The sequence below is a fragment of the Rhinoraja longicauda genome, chromosome 31, assembly GCF_053455715.1.
Source record: "Rhinoraja longicauda isolate Sanriku21f chromosome 31, sRhiLon1.1, whole genome shotgun sequence".
Taxonomy (NCBI): domain Eukaryota; kingdom Metazoa; phylum Chordata; class Chondrichthyes; order Rajiformes; family Arhynchobatidae; genus Rhinoraja; species Rhinoraja longicauda.
In genome coordinates, this window is record NC_135983.1 from 28,335,738 (window position 1) to 28,351,605 (window position 15,868).

The following is a 15,868-nucleotide window of genomic DNA, read 5'->3' on the forward strand; positions in this document are numbered from 1 at the left end:
AGGCAGCAACTCTATCACTGCACCACCGTGCCGCCCCAAATGTTTCAATGGTTCTTCATTATCACATGCACCAAGTACAGTGGATGTTTTTGTACATACAGATCAGTAACATTATTGCCATACACAAGTACAATCCCAGCTTAAGTACAGAGTACTTGGGATGGCAGTTCGATCTTGACTACGGGTGCGTTCTGTACGGAGTTTGTACGTTATCCCCATGACCTGCATGGAATTTTCTCCAAGTACTTCGGTTTCCTCCCACACTCCAAAGACATACGGGTTTGCAGGTTAATTGGCTTGGTATAATTGTAAAATTGTCCCCAGTGTGTGTGTGTGTGTGTGTGTGTGTAGGGTAGTGTTAGTGTGTGTAGGGTAGTGTTAGTGTGTGTAGGGTAGTGTTAGTGTGTGTAGGGTAGTGTTAGTGTGTGTAGGGTAGTGTTAGTGTGTGTAGGGTAGTGTTAGTGTGTGTGTGTGTGTGTGTGTAGGGTAGTGTTAGTGTGTGTAGGGTAGTGTTAGTGTGTGTAGGGTAGTGTTAGTGTGTGTGTGTGTGTGTGTGTAGGGTAGTGTTAGTGTGTGTAGGGTAGTGTTAGTGTGTGTAGGGTAGTGTTAGTGTGTGTAGGGTAATGTTAGTGTGTGTAGGGTAGTGTTAGTGTGCGGGGATCGCTGATCGGTGCGGACTCGGTGGGCCGAAGGGCCTGTATCTGCGCTGTATTCCTAAACTAAATGAATCAATCACAATCATACTTTATTAGCCAAGTATGCGAGAGTCTCCGGTTTTGGTGCCACTGGTCTCCAGCGGCTGCTCCTACCTTTGCCCATTCTATAGCTCTGTTCCTCATGCGGTTCGCGTTCCTATCCTCAGCGTACAGCGCTCCCATGAAGGAGCCGATGGATGTCCCGCCCACCATGTCGATGGGAATGCCTGCCTCGTGCATGGCACGGATAATCCCCACTTGGGAACACCCCCTGTAGACACAAACATAGCTCGTCAGCTCACACAAGGCAGGGCAACATAGACCAGTGGGGGCACCTCACTAACAATGGTGGCCTTGCCAACATAGACCAGTGGGGGCACCGCACTAACGACGGCAGCCCCACCAACATAGACCAGTGGGGGCACCGCACTAACGATGGTGGCCCCGCCAACATAGACCAGTGGGGGCACCGCACTAACGACGGCAGCCCCACCAACATAGACCAGTGGGGGCACCACACTAACGACGACAGCCTCGCCAACATAGACCAGCGGGGGCGTCACACAAACGATGGTAGCCTCGCCAACATAGACCAGTGGGGGGTGTAACACTAACGACGGAAGCCCCGCCAACATAGACCAGTGGGGACACCGCACTAACGATGGTGGCCCCGCCAACATAGACCAGTGGGGGGCTCAACACTAACGATGGCAGCCCTGCCAACATAGACCAGCGGGGGCACCACACTAACGACAGCAGCCTCGCCAACATAGACCAGCGAGGCGGTGCCGCACTAACGATGGAGGCCTCACTAACATTGACCAGCGGGTGCGCCGCATGACGGAGGCCTCGCTAATAGTCTGTCTCGTGATTTTCTTCTTTTGTTGTTAAATGTATGTTTTAGCGTATTTTTAGTTTTGTATTATTTTTGGGTGGGGGGGGTGAGGGAAACTTTTTTAAATCTCTTTCCTCGACGGAGATGCGACCTTTTCCGTATCATATCTCTGTCCGCGCTGCGGCCTATCATCGTGGAGCTGGCGAGCCCTTTGCTGGGGATCGACCTCGGAGCTCCAACAGCAGGAGCCTGCGGACTTAACATCATGGAGATGGCGGTCCCTTGGTTAGGGATCAACTTCGACAGCTCCAGGCCGCAGGAGCTTCGATCGCCCCGACGCAGGGGCTTTGATCGCCCCGACTGCGGATGGTTCGACTGCCCCAACCGCGGGAAAATAAGGAGTGAAGATAAGACATTATTGCCTTCCATCACAGTGCGCTTTGTTAACTTTGTGTGTCTTGCTGCTTTTTTGCTATGACCGTATGGCAATTCAAATTCCTTGTATGTTCTTACATACTTGGCAAATAAACTCTTTGTCAAGTCAAGTCAAGTCAATTTTATTTGTATAGCACATTTAAAAACAACCCACGTTGACCAAAGTGCTGTACATTTGATTAGGTTCCAATAGAAAAAATTGGAATCTTGAATTGTATCTTGAAACATTTGCCAGCACTGTCACAGTGGGCATTTTTTTTTTCTTTCAGTTGACTTTGGTTTAGTTTAGATACACAGTGCACAAACAAGTTTTGTCCAGGTGCTCCGGTTTCCTCCCACACTCCATAGACATACAGGTTTGTAGGTTCATTGGTTTACTTTAGATATACATCGCACAAACAAAGGTGGCACAGTGGTAGAGTTGCTGCCTCACAGCGCCAGAGACCCGGGATCAATCTGACTACAGGTGCTGTCTGTACGGAGTTTGTTTATTCTCCCCGTGACCTGCATGCGTGCTAGCTTCCTCCCACACTCCAAAGACAAGACAGGTTTGTAGGTTAATTGGCTTCAGTAAAAAATTGTAAATTGTTCTTAGTGTGTGCTAGTGCAACAAGTATCGTTGGTCAGCGTGGACTCGGTGGGCCGAAGGCAGGTACATGGACAGGACAGGTTTAGAGGGATACGGGCCAAATGCAGGCAAGTGGGACTAGAGTAGATGGGACATGTTAGTCGGTGTGGGCTGAAGGGCTTTGTCTCCACACTGTATGACTCCATAACACGTTGTGGTCTTTGGTGTATTAACTGCAGTTCTTTGTTTCAACAATCTCCTCACTACAAAGATGCAGAAAATCAAAAGCAAACCACACCTGGCTTGACATGTTATTCATAAAGCAGCCAACACTGTCAGATAAAAGAGTCGTCTCCAACAAGTGCTTTTCTCCATTTTCCTTTTAAAACAAACTAATCCAATCAAAAAGACTGTGAATTTTATGAGCTGTGTTTGAAAGAAACCCTCCCAATGTGATCACATAACCTACCAGCGATATCCTATTATCATGATGGATACTGGCACCAGCAGTGGATGGTAACCATAAGCCAATACCTTTGGTGCTGAAGCCCTGATTTAACCCAGTGCATTGGATTAACAATGGTGCACGGTGACGCAGCGATAGAGACGCTGCCTGACAGAGCCAGAGACCCAGGTTCGACCCAGACTACGGGCGTTGTCTGTACGGTGTTTGTACGTTTTCCCTGTGACCGTGTGGGTTTTCTCCAGGTGCCCCGGTCTCTTCTCACACTCGTATTCCCATTGTGAGCAGTTTCAGGCCCCAAATCGGAGGAAGGATGTGCTGGCATTGGAGAGGGTCTAGACGAGGTTTAAGAGAATAATGATCCCAGGAATGATTGGGTTAATAACATATGATGAGCGTATGAATGCACTGGGCCTGTACTCGCAGGAGTTTAAAAGGATGAGAGGGGGCCCCATTGAAACTTACCAAATAGTGAAAGGCCTGGATAGAGTGGATGTGGAGAGGATGTTTCCACTAGTGGGAGAGTCTAGGACCAGAGGGCACAGCCTCAGAATAAAAGGATATTCCTTCAGGAAGAAGATGAGGAGGAATTTCTTTAGTCAGAGGGAGGTGAATCTGTGGAATTCTGTGCCGCAGAAGGCTGTGGAGGCCACGTCAATGGATATTTTTAAGGCAGAGATTGACAGGTTCTTGATTAGTACGGGTATCAGGGGTGATGGGGAGAAGGCAGGAGAATGGGGTGAGAGGAAAGATAGATCAGCCATGATTGAAAGGAAGAGTCGACTTGATGGGCTGAATGGCGTAATTCTACTCCTAGAGTTTATGAACTTATAAGAGAGGCAAAGACAATCAAACTGAATGATGAACGAATGGATCGACTGGACTTGTAATCACTGGAATTTAGAAGGATGAGAGGGGAGCTTACAGAAACATATAAAATTCTTAAGGGATTGGACAGGCTTGATGCAGGAAAAATGTTCCCGATGTTGGGGGAAGTCCACAACCGGGGGTCACAGTTTAAGAATAAGGGGTGGGTCATTTAGGCCTGAGATGAGGAAAATCTTTTTCACCCAGAGTTGTGAATCTGTGGAATTCTCTGCCACAGAAGGCAGTGGAGGCCAATTTATTGGATGTTTTCAAGAGAGAGAGAGATTTAGCTCTTAGGGCTAACGGAATCAAGGGATACGGGGAGAAAGCAGGAACGGAGTACTGATTTTTTGATGATCAAAAAATGGCTCGAAGGGCCGAATGGCCTCCTCCTGCACCTATTTTCTATGTTTCTATGACTATGGGAAGGTTCAGCACCCGTTTTCAAAGCAGTGATCCAAGTGAGGTTGATGGTGGTTTTACAATAACCATGGGATCCAAGGCAATGAATGATTTTACTTTACAGAAACACGCGTAAAAATGTATTATAGTTAAACTATGCTGTCACCCCCGTCTTACAGATGCACCTGGAGCAATCACCTTCCCACATCTCAACACAGTTGGCTCTGCCCTCAGCCAATATCTCACTACATTTAAAAGCAAGTCTGTCAAAGTCAGAAATAATTTCAACACCTGTAAAGTGTGAGCGCAGTCTTTGAGTTTTTACACACAACTCATATCAGGAAATAGTCAACTGCACAGCAGCAATTAATCAACAAACATCAATCAGAACAGAACTTCTCAGAGCCTAGATGTGGCCACTTGGCCTACATCAACATACACTTCAATCTAATCCCTGTGCTGCTAGGGTTGCCAACTGTCCCATATTAGACGGGACATCCCGTATTTTGGGCTACATTGGTTTGTCTGTGGAATTCTCTGCCTCAGAAGGCAGTGGAGGCCAATTCTCTGGATGCTTTCAAGAGAGTTAGATAGAGCTCTTAATGATAGCGGAGTCAGGGGGTATGGGGAGAGGGCAGGAACGGGGTACTGATTGTAGATGATCAGCCATGATCACATTGAATGGCGGTGCTGGCTCGAAGGGCTGAATGGCCTCTTCCTGCACCTATTGTCCCGTACGGGACCGCCCTTGTCCCGTATTAGTAGGGTTGCCAACTTCCTCACTCCCAGATACGGGACAAAGGGTGACGTCACCGCCCCGCGCCCCACGTGATCTCACCCAGCCAGCGGCCACGTGCTCCCGCTCTGCCCGGCCTCCATTGGTGGAGCAGGAGCACGTGGCCGCTGGCTGGGTGAGGCCACGTGGGGCACAGGGCGGTGACGTCACCTTTTGTCCCGTATTTGGGAGTGAGGAAGTTGGCAACCCTACTGTGTGTTGTCACTTGAAGATGCAGTGTAAATATTAACCAATGCACGCGAGAGTACCAGGAGATAAAGAGAATGCAGACATGAAGGAGAAAGAGTGAGAAAAGCCGTGAAAAGGAAGAAACAGCCCAGAGAGATGACAATCACACCATTATTCTTAATATAGAGTACGGGTCCACCAGCGATTTTGAAACAGCACCTTCTTTAATCCGGACTAAATTACGAGAACGCACTTGAAATCCCCCCTAAAATGGGGCGTGTAGGCCGGGAAAGGCGGCAGATCCCAACCTCATCGGCACTTCTGCAACCCATCAAATATGCCCCCTGCGGCCGGGGCTCTGGACCTCCGGCCCGGCCCGAGCAGGCAGATCCGTTCCCATCGCCGACTTTGCACGCTGGTATCTCACCCCCCCCCCCCCCAGACCGTGACCTCTGCTGTTCCGGCAACACGGATAATAAGGCAATGTCTCCGGCAGCAAGGGTGCCTGAAAATCAGTGTTGGCTACATTAAAGCAGATGTGTTTCTGATTTACTGCAGTTAATCTATATTAAAGTCCAGATGCCGTACTAGTCTGGCCGCTGTGGGTCTTGAGATCGAGGTGAAGGATGCGTTTTGTGTGAGCGAAGGTAATGTAAAACCATGAAAGAGCCTTTGCCTCCAGGCACAAGAGTGCGATAACTGGGAGGGTGAAATAATGTGAAAGCAGGAAAGGACATAAGCTGTTAATGGAACAGAGATCCGTGAGGCACACTAGAAAATTAAAGGATGCTTGATGGAGATTGTCAGAGCTGGAGGGAACACTGAATCACCCTGCCCACAGCCACTTTCAGTTTCCAACGCTGAGGCCAGCCTGTCCATACGTATTCACATTCACACTTGGTTGGAGCAAGGCACTTCCACACAAAATAACATTCTGATATTGAGGGCAGACACAAAATGCTGGAGTAACTCAGTGGGTCAGGCAGCATCTCAGGAGAGAAGGAATGGGTGACATTTGGGATCGAGACCCTTCTTCAGACTGATGTCAGGGGAGGGGGCGGGACAAAGATAGGATGTAGTTGGAGACAGGGAGACTGGTGGGAGAACTGGGAAGGGGGAGGTGAAAGAGAGGGGAAACAGGGACTACCTGAAGTTGGAGAAGTCAATGTTCATACCGCTGGGGTGTGAGCTGCCCAAGCAAAATATGAGGTGCTGTTCCTTCAATGTGCGCTGGGCCTCAGTCTGACAGTGGATATTGAGTATGATTTTTCAGAAACAGTTAGACAGGTACATGGATAGGACAGGTTTGGAGGGATATGGACCAAATGCAGGCAGGTGGGACTAGTGTAGATGGGACATGTTGGTCAGTGTGGGCAAGTTGGGCCGAAGGGCCCGTTTCCACGCTGTATCACTCTGTGATATGATGAATTCACCTGTTAAAATAAAGCAATATCAGAACCCCAGGTTCGATCCTCACCACGGGTGCTGTCTGTACAGAGTTGGTACGTTCTCCCCGTGACCTGCGTAGGTTTTCTCCAGGATCTCCGGTTTCCTCCCACACTCCAAAGATGTGCAGGTTTGTAGATTAATTGGCTTGGTATAATTAAAAATTGTCCCTAGCGTGTGGAGGATAGTGTTGGTGTGCGGGGATCGCTAGGCCGTAGGGCCTGTTTCCGCGCTGTATCTCTAGACTAAACTAAACCAAACTAAAACAACAACTTTCATGTTGCAGTTTAAAAAAAATTCAGAGTAAACCTCAGGTTTCTTCCTTTTTGAACAAGATTTCGGCACAGTAATGTAGGTCAGCACTATGCGGATCATTCCATCCAAAGCTAAAGATAGAACTATGCTGGCAGAGCAGTTCAACAATCAGCCCTGATGCAGATTTACACAACAGAATAGATGTGACACCTTGCACAGCAGTGAGATACTGCATCACGAGCTGCAACATCATACACTGGCTCTTGGGAAAAAGCTCAACTCTTTAAAAGACCCACCAATATGGAAGCTTAATTATCATTGCACATAGTCTACCAATTCTGTACAGTTTTAGTTTAGTTTATTAGTTTAGTTTAGTTTAGAGATACAGTGCCAAAACTGGCCCTTCTGCCCACCGAGTCCGCGCCGACCAACGATCCCTGCACATTAACATTATCCTACACACACGCTCATAAGTTCTAGGAGCAGATTTAGGCCATTCGGCCCATCGAGTCTACACCGCCATTCAATCATGGCTGATGTATTTTAGTTTATTTTCGAAATACAGCGCAGAAACAGGCCCACCGAGTCCACGCCGACCAGCGATCACCCCGTCCGTACACAAGCACTATCCCACACACACTGGGGACAGTTTACAGTTTTTACTGAAGCCAACTAACCTACAAACCTGTACGTCTTTGGAGTGTGGGAGGAAACCAGAGCACCTGGAGAAAAGTACAAACTCCGTCCAGACAACACCCGTGGTCGGGATGGAACCCGGGTCTCTGGCGCTGTGAGGCAGCAACTCTACCGTGCCGCCATTAGTTGTGAAGATGAATTAACGTTGGCTTTCAGGAGCCCCCCCCCCCCCCCCGAGCGTTCGTGCTGACTTGAATATTTTACTTATTACTGCAAATGGAGTCAGAACAGTCTGGGTGGAAGACAATGAATGAACTTGAAAGTTCACATAATATATAATAACTTCCAAGGGAATCAAAACTAAGAGGTTTTAACCTGATAAGTAAAACAAAAGGCCAGCAAGACCTCCTCTCTGCTGGTCTGTAAGATGACCCACAGGCCTTCCATGGGTCAACAGAGTTGGAGTGATGCATCTAAATGTGGAGGAAGGAACTGCAGATGCTGGTTTACACCGAAGATAGGCACAAAATGCTAGAGTAACTCAGCGGGACAGGCAGCGTCTCTGGAGGGAAGGAATGGGTGACGTTTCAGGTCGAAACCGTTCTTCAGACTGAGAGTCATGTGAGAGAGAGACAGAAATATGGAAGGGCAAGGTGTGAAAACGGCAGATCAAAGGGGACGGTGATCAAGAAACAGTGGAATGGATCATTGTTCGCTGAGGGGAAGGTGACAAGGCATACAATCAATAAAATCTAATCACGAAGACAGTGCAACTAGTCGGAGAACTAGGGTGGGGGAGGGATGGAGAGAGAGGGAAAGCAAGGGTTAGTTGAAGTCAGAGAAATCAAAACTTATACCGCTGGGGTGTGAGCTGCCCAAGCGAAATATGAGGTGTCGTTCCTCCAATTTGTGCTGGGCCTCACTCTGACAGTAGAGGAGGCCCAGGACAGAAAGGTCAGTGTGGGAATGGGAGGGGGAGTTAAAGTGTTCGGCAATCTAAATGCGTGGCAGTCAAAAGCTGCAGGTCATAAGTGCAAGATAAAAACTAATACAACACAATAAAAAGTAGAGAGAAGAAACTAGTTCACCCAGGGAATGCATAGAATGCTGAAACCTGGCGTCACATCGAGCAGTGGGAAGCTAAAAATGAGACAGGAACAGCAGCATGTTCCATTCAAAGCTAAAGATAGAACTTGTGGATGATGCAGGAGAGGGAGAGGTTTTTTTGGGGAGTGTCAGCAGGTTGGTTGGCCTATTTCCCTGCTGTTCGTTTGATGTTAATCAATGAGGTTTAGTCACCATCAGTACTTCAGTTATGGTTCTGTAGCGTCGACCTACCCCTGCCAAAGGCCACGGCTCGGTGGCGCAGGGGTTATGGGGGAGAAGGCAGGAGATTGGGGTTAGGAGGGAGAGAAATGTCAGCCAGTGTTGAACGGCGGAGTAGACTTGATGGGCCGAATGGCCTAATGCTGCTCCTATCACTTATTAACTTTTCAGCAGTAGAAGCAACATAGAATGAGCAGCGGCAGCAGCATCGTGTTTGACATTGTCCAGGCAGCCAGGGTGTGAGATTTGCACTATTCTGCTGAAGCAGCAAAGAAACACGAATCAATTTCTCACAGGAAATATTATTAATTGCCAGAATAACTTGCTAACTATGTCATCTGTCAAGAAATTTCACACTTATGTGAATAACATTATTCGAAAAGCATCCCGCATTGTCTGAATAAGGGTCCCGTCAAATAACATCACGTATTCGGGCGGCACGGTGGTGCAGCGGGTAGAGCTGCTGCCTCACAGTGCCAGTGACCCGGGTTCCATCCTGATTATGGGCGCTGTCTGTACAGAGTTTGTACATTCTCCCCGTGACCTGCGTGGGTTTTCTCCGGGTGCTCCGGTTTCCTCCCACACTCCAAAGACGTACAGGTTTGTAGGTTAATTGGCTGTATATAAATGTAAAATGTCCCTAGTGTAGGATAGTGTTAGTGTGTGGGGATCGCTGGTCGGCGCGGACTTGGTGGGCCGAAGAACCAGTTTCCACGTTGTGTCTCTAAACTAAACATCAAATTACATATGAAGGAACTGCAGATGCTGGTTTAAACCAAAGATAGATCCAAAATGCTGGAGTAACTCAGGGGGACAGGCAGCATCTCTGGAGAGAAGGAATAGGTGACGTTTCGGGTGGAGATCCTTCTTCAGACTGGTTAGGGATTAGGGAAACAAGAGATATAGACTGTGATTTAGAGAGATGAGGTGGTATGCTGTATACACAACCCTCTCCACAGAGACCCCATTTAGGTTCATTACTGCCACATGTGTCGAGGTACAGTGACAAGCTTTGTTTTGCATGTTATTCAAGCAGAACAGATACACCAAACATAGATACAATCAGTTCAATAGAGCAAAGGGGAAGATGTAGCGTACAAAATGGAGTTCTCAGCATTATAGCGCATCAGTTCCTTAGATAAAGTCCAATGTCATTAGTGGGATAGAGGTGAATCGAGTAAGATATGGGTGATGTTTCGGGTCGAGACCCTTCTTCCGACTGATGTCAAGGGATGGGGCGGGACTCTGTCCTGAAACGTCACCCATTCCTTCTCTCCAGAGATGCTGCCTGACCCGCTGAGTTACTCCTGCAATCTGTGAAACGTCACCTATCCATGTTCTCCAGACATGCTGCCTGACCCGCTGAGTTACTCCAGCATTGTGTGTCCACGTGTATAACCAACCCTCTGCTTCCTGATGCCGGCTGACACTGCCCGGCTCGGCAGCAACCAGCCGTCACCACGTAAAATGCCACCCTACATCTGAGACATCCAACAGCCTGCAAGACCAGAGGGCTAACAAAGGGCACGACACCAACTCTCTGCAGGGCGCATCTTTGATAAGGTCAATCCTTTGTGCAAGGCTTAACAAGTGAATCGACCAGAATAAATATGAAAGGCAAGAGAAAGCAAAACCTTCCTCAGCCTATATAGGACTTTGGTCAGGGTGCATTTGGAGCATTGCGTACAGTTCCGGTCGCCCCATTACAGGATGGGAGCAGAGGAGGTTTACCGTAATGATCCCTGGAATGAGTGCAAGGATGTGCTGAATTTGGACAGGGTGCAGAGGAGGTTCACCACAACGCTGCCTGGGTTAGAGGGTTGCAGCTACAGGGAAAGGGCGCAGAGGAGGTTTACCACAACGTTGCCTGGACTAGAGGGCATTCGATACAGGGAGAGGGTGCAGAGGAGGTTTACCAGAGTGCTGCCTGGGTTAGAGGGTTTCAACTACAGGGAGAGGGTACAGAGCAGGTTTACCAGAGTGCTGCCTGGGTTAGAGGGTTTCAACTACAGGGAGAGGGTACAGAGCAGGTTTACCAGAGTGCTGCCTGGGTTAGAGGGTTTCAACTACAGGGAGAGGGTGCAGAGCAGGTTTACCAGAGTGCTGCCTGGGTTAGAGGGTTTCAGCTACAGAGAGAGGGTACAGAGCAGGTTTACCAGAGTGCTGCCTGGGTTAGAGGGTTGCAGCTGCAGGGAGAGGATGCTTAAAACAAACTTTACCGCTTCTCTTTTCTTTTTAAATGTCTTCACTTCATTGCCCAGGAAAGGCAGATGAAGGGAGTGGATGCATTGTAATGAAAGGGTGGGGGGGGTGGAGGTTGCTGAGGGGCCCATCAAGCCTACTCGCTATTCAATCATGACTGAAATGTCTCTCCCTCCTAACCCCATTCTCCTGCCTTCTCCCCATAACCCCTGACACCCATACTAATAAAGAATCTATCTACCTCCGCCTTAAAAATATCCACTGACTTGGCCTCCACAGCCTTCTGTGGCAAATTCCACAGATTCACCACCCTCTGGCTAAAGAAATTCCTCCTCATCTCCTTCCTAAAGGAACGTCTGTTAATTCTGAGGCTGTGACTTCTGGTCATAGATTCTCCCACCAGTGGAAACATCCTCTCCACATCCACTCTATCCAGGCCTTTCACTATTCTGTACGTTTCAATGATATCCTCCCTCATCCCTCTAAACTCCAGTGAGTACAGGCCCAGTGCCGACAAACGCTCATCATGTGTTAACCGACTCATTCCTGGGATCATTCTTGTAAACCTCCTCTGGACCCTCTCCAGAGCCAGCACATCCTTCTTCAGATATGGGGCCCAAAACAGCTCACGATATTCCAAATGCGGCCTGACCAGCGCCTTATAGAGCCTCAGCATTACACCCGTTTTTGTATTCTAGCCTTCCTGAAATAAATGCTAGCTGTGAAACTTTATTGTAACCTGTTTGTAGCTCGTGCCATCTGTCAATGGCCCACTGTGGGACAGCTCAACTCAGATGCACCAAGTTGTAATCTTAAATACCCCCCATACAATATATCTGTTTCAGGCAGTTAACACCATCATATATGCTTCTGATGGTGCTGTGTGATATATTGTGGTTGATTATCCTTATAATGAAACCCCTGCCATCTATCACTGACACCATCTGTTATTCTGGATGTAGTTTATCTCTGAACATGAATCAGGCATGTGTGAAAGGCAGTCGTGACTGCCCAGCCTGCTCGATGCACTGCTGATAATCTGCACCATCAGTGCTCCTTCGGGACTAATTAGCTGGAGATTACGCACAAGGCAATAGCCGTCGCCATCTCCTGGTATCGACAGCCTGTGCAGAGGACTGGTAACTTTCACCTTGACATTCACACCAAAGATTTACTAGTTTGAAAATTTAATGGATGTTGGAAATCTAAAATAAAACGGTTAACTCTAGAAACACTGGGACTGCACGATGCCCCAGCTGGTAGGGCTGTGGGCTTACAGCGCCAGGGACCCGTGTTCCATCCTAACCTCCACTGCCGACTGTGCGCAGTTTGTACCTTCTCTCCGTGACCGTGTGCGTTTCCTCCCACATTCCAAAGACGTACAGGTTTGTAGGCCAATTGTCTCCAGTAAAGTTGTAAATTGTCCCTGGTGTGTGTAGGATAGTGCTAGTGTGCGGGGATCGCTGGTCAGCGCGGACTCGGTGGGCCGAAGGACCTGTTCCCACACTGTATCTCCAAACTATTTCCTTCTGGACTCTGTATTAAATGTAACAATTTCAAGTAAATCCCTGCATCTGAAATGGCCAGATCCTGACCTCCAGTGCTGACTGTGTGGAGTTTGTACGTTCTTCCTGTGACCAGCGTGGGGCTTCTCCAGGTGCCCCAGTTTCCAAAACATGTGGGTTTGTCAAACAGAATGGACCAGGAGTTTACGGAATGCCAGTTGATATTTGCACATTACAAGAACATTCCACTGGTTTAGTTTAGAAATACAGCATGTCAACTTCTCTACATCGGCGAGACCAAGCACAGGCTCGGCGATCGTTTCACTGAACACCTCTGCTCAGTCTGCCTTAACCTACTTGATCTCCCGGTGGCTCAGCACTTCAACTCCCCCTCCCATTCCCAATCTGACCTTTCTGTCCTGGGCCTCCTCCATTGTCAGAATGAGGCCCAACGCAAATTGGAGGAACAGCATCTCATATTTCTCTTGGGCAGCTCACACCCCAGCGGTATGAACATTGACTTCTCTAACTACAGGTAGCCCTTGCTTCCCCTCTCTCTCCACCCCTCCCCCTTCCCAGTTCTCCTGCCAGTCTGACTGTCTCCGACTACATTCTATCTCTCTCCCGCCCACTCCCCTGACATCAGTCTGAAGAATGGTCTCGACCCAAAACGTCACCCATTGCTTCTCTCCAGAGATGCTGCCTGTCCCGCTGAGTTACTCCAGCATTTTGTGTCTACTTCGATTTAAACCAGCATCTGCAGTTCTTTCTTACACATGTAAACAGGCCCTTCGGCCCACTGAGTCCATGCTAACCCTTGATCACCCGTTCACACTGGTTCCACTCTGTCACTCTGGCCAGGGACATCACTTATTCCTCGACCAATGATCATCACCACATTCTTGTTTGTGGGAATTTGGCACAAGCTACTTCCTTCATTAAATGCCTGAGATGCCAGGATCACATTTAGCTCTTTAGGAAGTCATTGAGTCATGAAAGAAGTGATATCATAGGAAGTCTTTATTACTGAGCAGATGGAATCTAACTGAGATAAATGTGAGGTGCTGTATTTTGGTGCGACAAACTAGGGCAGGAGATGGGCACAAAGTTACATGTCAGAATTCCTTTCGTTTAGAGTTTCGTTTAGAGATACAGCATGGAAACTGGCCCTTCGGCCTAGAGTCTGCACTGACCAGCGATCCCAGTATACTAGCATTATCCTACACATTAGGGACAATTTATAATCTTTACCGAAGCCGATTAACCTACAAACCTGCAGGTCTTTGGAGTGTGGGAGGAAACTGAAGATCCCGGAGAAAACCCACGCAGGTCACGGGGAGAACGTACAAACTCCGTACAGACAGCACCCACAGGATCACACTTGGGTCTCTGGCGCTGTAAGGCAGCAGCTCTACCTGGAGTAACTCAGCAGGTCAGGGAACATCTCTGAAGAAAAGGAACGCGTGACGTTTCGGGTCAAGACCTTTCTTCAGACTGATGTCTGAACACCTTATTTAAATGGAATGCACTTGCTTTTCTCTGTAATACGCACTAAGAACCAGCCTTGCCCCCTCAAGGCACACTGAACGTGCGATTCAAGGGAGTGCCATTGAACAATTCAAATTAAAACTCAAGGACAGGACTCATATTTATTTTAAAAAGCCTCAATATGCCCCAGTAAAGAATGAATTTCCATTGTAACAGCTCAGAGCACCAACTAATCTTAACTATACCTTATCACATTTATCAGTTCACGCACCCCAGGAGAGGTATTTTGTAGGTGATTAATTCAAGAAATGCCCTTTAAATAACGTGTCTTTTTTAGATAATTAGATGTCACTTCACAACTTTAGTTTGAAAAGGTGGTGAAGGATTCACGCCTGACCAATCCATGCTGGATTTACGACGCATGGCGTGAAGCCTGTCAAGGTGTACAAAATGCCTCTTTGGTATTTGAAACATGAGCTCAATTCGGGACCGTCAGCCCGAGGCTCGTCACCAGATCCAACTCAAGGCCGAGGGAAAAGAAAGGTCCTTGGTGACATTCTCAACTTGTGATGGCACAATGAACTGCTGCAGCTGCCGATGCTTTTCCCGCAGCTCACATTGACAGAACCAGACAGTATTCAGATGGAAATCTGATGAAATTGCTTTAAATTCAACACAAACCACGGCGAGCCGCCAGAGTGGCGGAAGGAAGAAAGGATTTCAGTCGTGCTTTTGACAACCTCGGGGCATCCCAGAGCACTTTGTAAACAGCAAGATTGGTTTAAAAATTTTAGTCTCGATTACAATGTGGGAAATGCAGCAGCCAATTTGCTGCAAAATTCCACTCAACAACAATATAATCAGTACCGCCAGTTTTGGTGTCACCTGCAAACCTATCTACATTTACATCCATGTCATTTATATATATCAGAAACAACAGAAGTTCAGCTAGGGTTGCAAACTTTCTTCCCAAATAAGGGACAAAAGGTGACGTCACCACCCCGTGCCCCACGTGACCTCACCCAGCCAGCGGCCACGTGCTCCCACTCAGCCAACGTTGCCCGCCCGGGCCGGAAGGCAGGTTGCTAGGCGACCTCCGTCAGGCAGAGCCCAGGCCTCCGGGCCTACACTTACCTTTGCCTTAGCCTTACTACCATCCATCCAGGCAACATCCACCACCCATCCCTCATAAAACACCTTCGTCACTTCCAAAACAAACTCTATCAAGTTAGCAAGACAAGCCAAAGTCACCCTCTTTAGTCAGAGGGTGGTGAATCTGTGGAATTCTTTGCCACACAAGGCTGTGGAAGCCAAGTCAATGGATATTTTTAAGGCAGAGATAGATTCTTGATTAGTACAGAGATTAGAGGTTACGGGGAGAAGGCAGAAGAATGGAGTTAGGGGGGAGAGATAGATCAGCCATGATTGAATGCCGGAGTAGGCTTGATGGGCCGAATGGACTAATTCTACTCTTATCACTTATGACCTTATGACTAGTGAAAAACCTAGAGCAGCATCACAGGCACACAACATGGCTGGACACAAAAACAAATCACACATGAAGCAAAACAAAATTCTGCAAGACAGTAAAAAGAAAGAAAGGCAAAAAAAAGTTAGTGCAAAACACAATTTTGCGTAAGAGTTGTCAAGATGTTAATCATGTATTGTCTTTCCGCTGACTGGAAAGCATGCAACAAAAGCATTTCACTGTACTTCGGTACACGTGACAATAAATTAAGGGCGGCACTGTGATGCAGCGGTAGAGTTGCTGCCTCACGGCA

The 15,868-nt window shown here is 48.0% G+C and overlaps 1 protein-coding gene across 1 annotated transcript in view; it reads right to left on the reverse strand.

Moving 5' to 3' along the window:
• pnpla7b (patatin-like phospholipase domain containing 7b) overlaps positions 1-15,868 on the reverse strand; it is a 153,161-nt gene that overhangs the window by 36,662 nt on the left and 100,631 nt on the right. Inside the window, exon 26 of the mRNA XM_078425947.1 lies at positions 810-966. Within this exon, the coding sequence (XP_078282073.1) occupies positions 810-966 (157 nt within the window). The remainder of the gene's footprint in view (positions 1-809; positions 967-15,868) is intronic.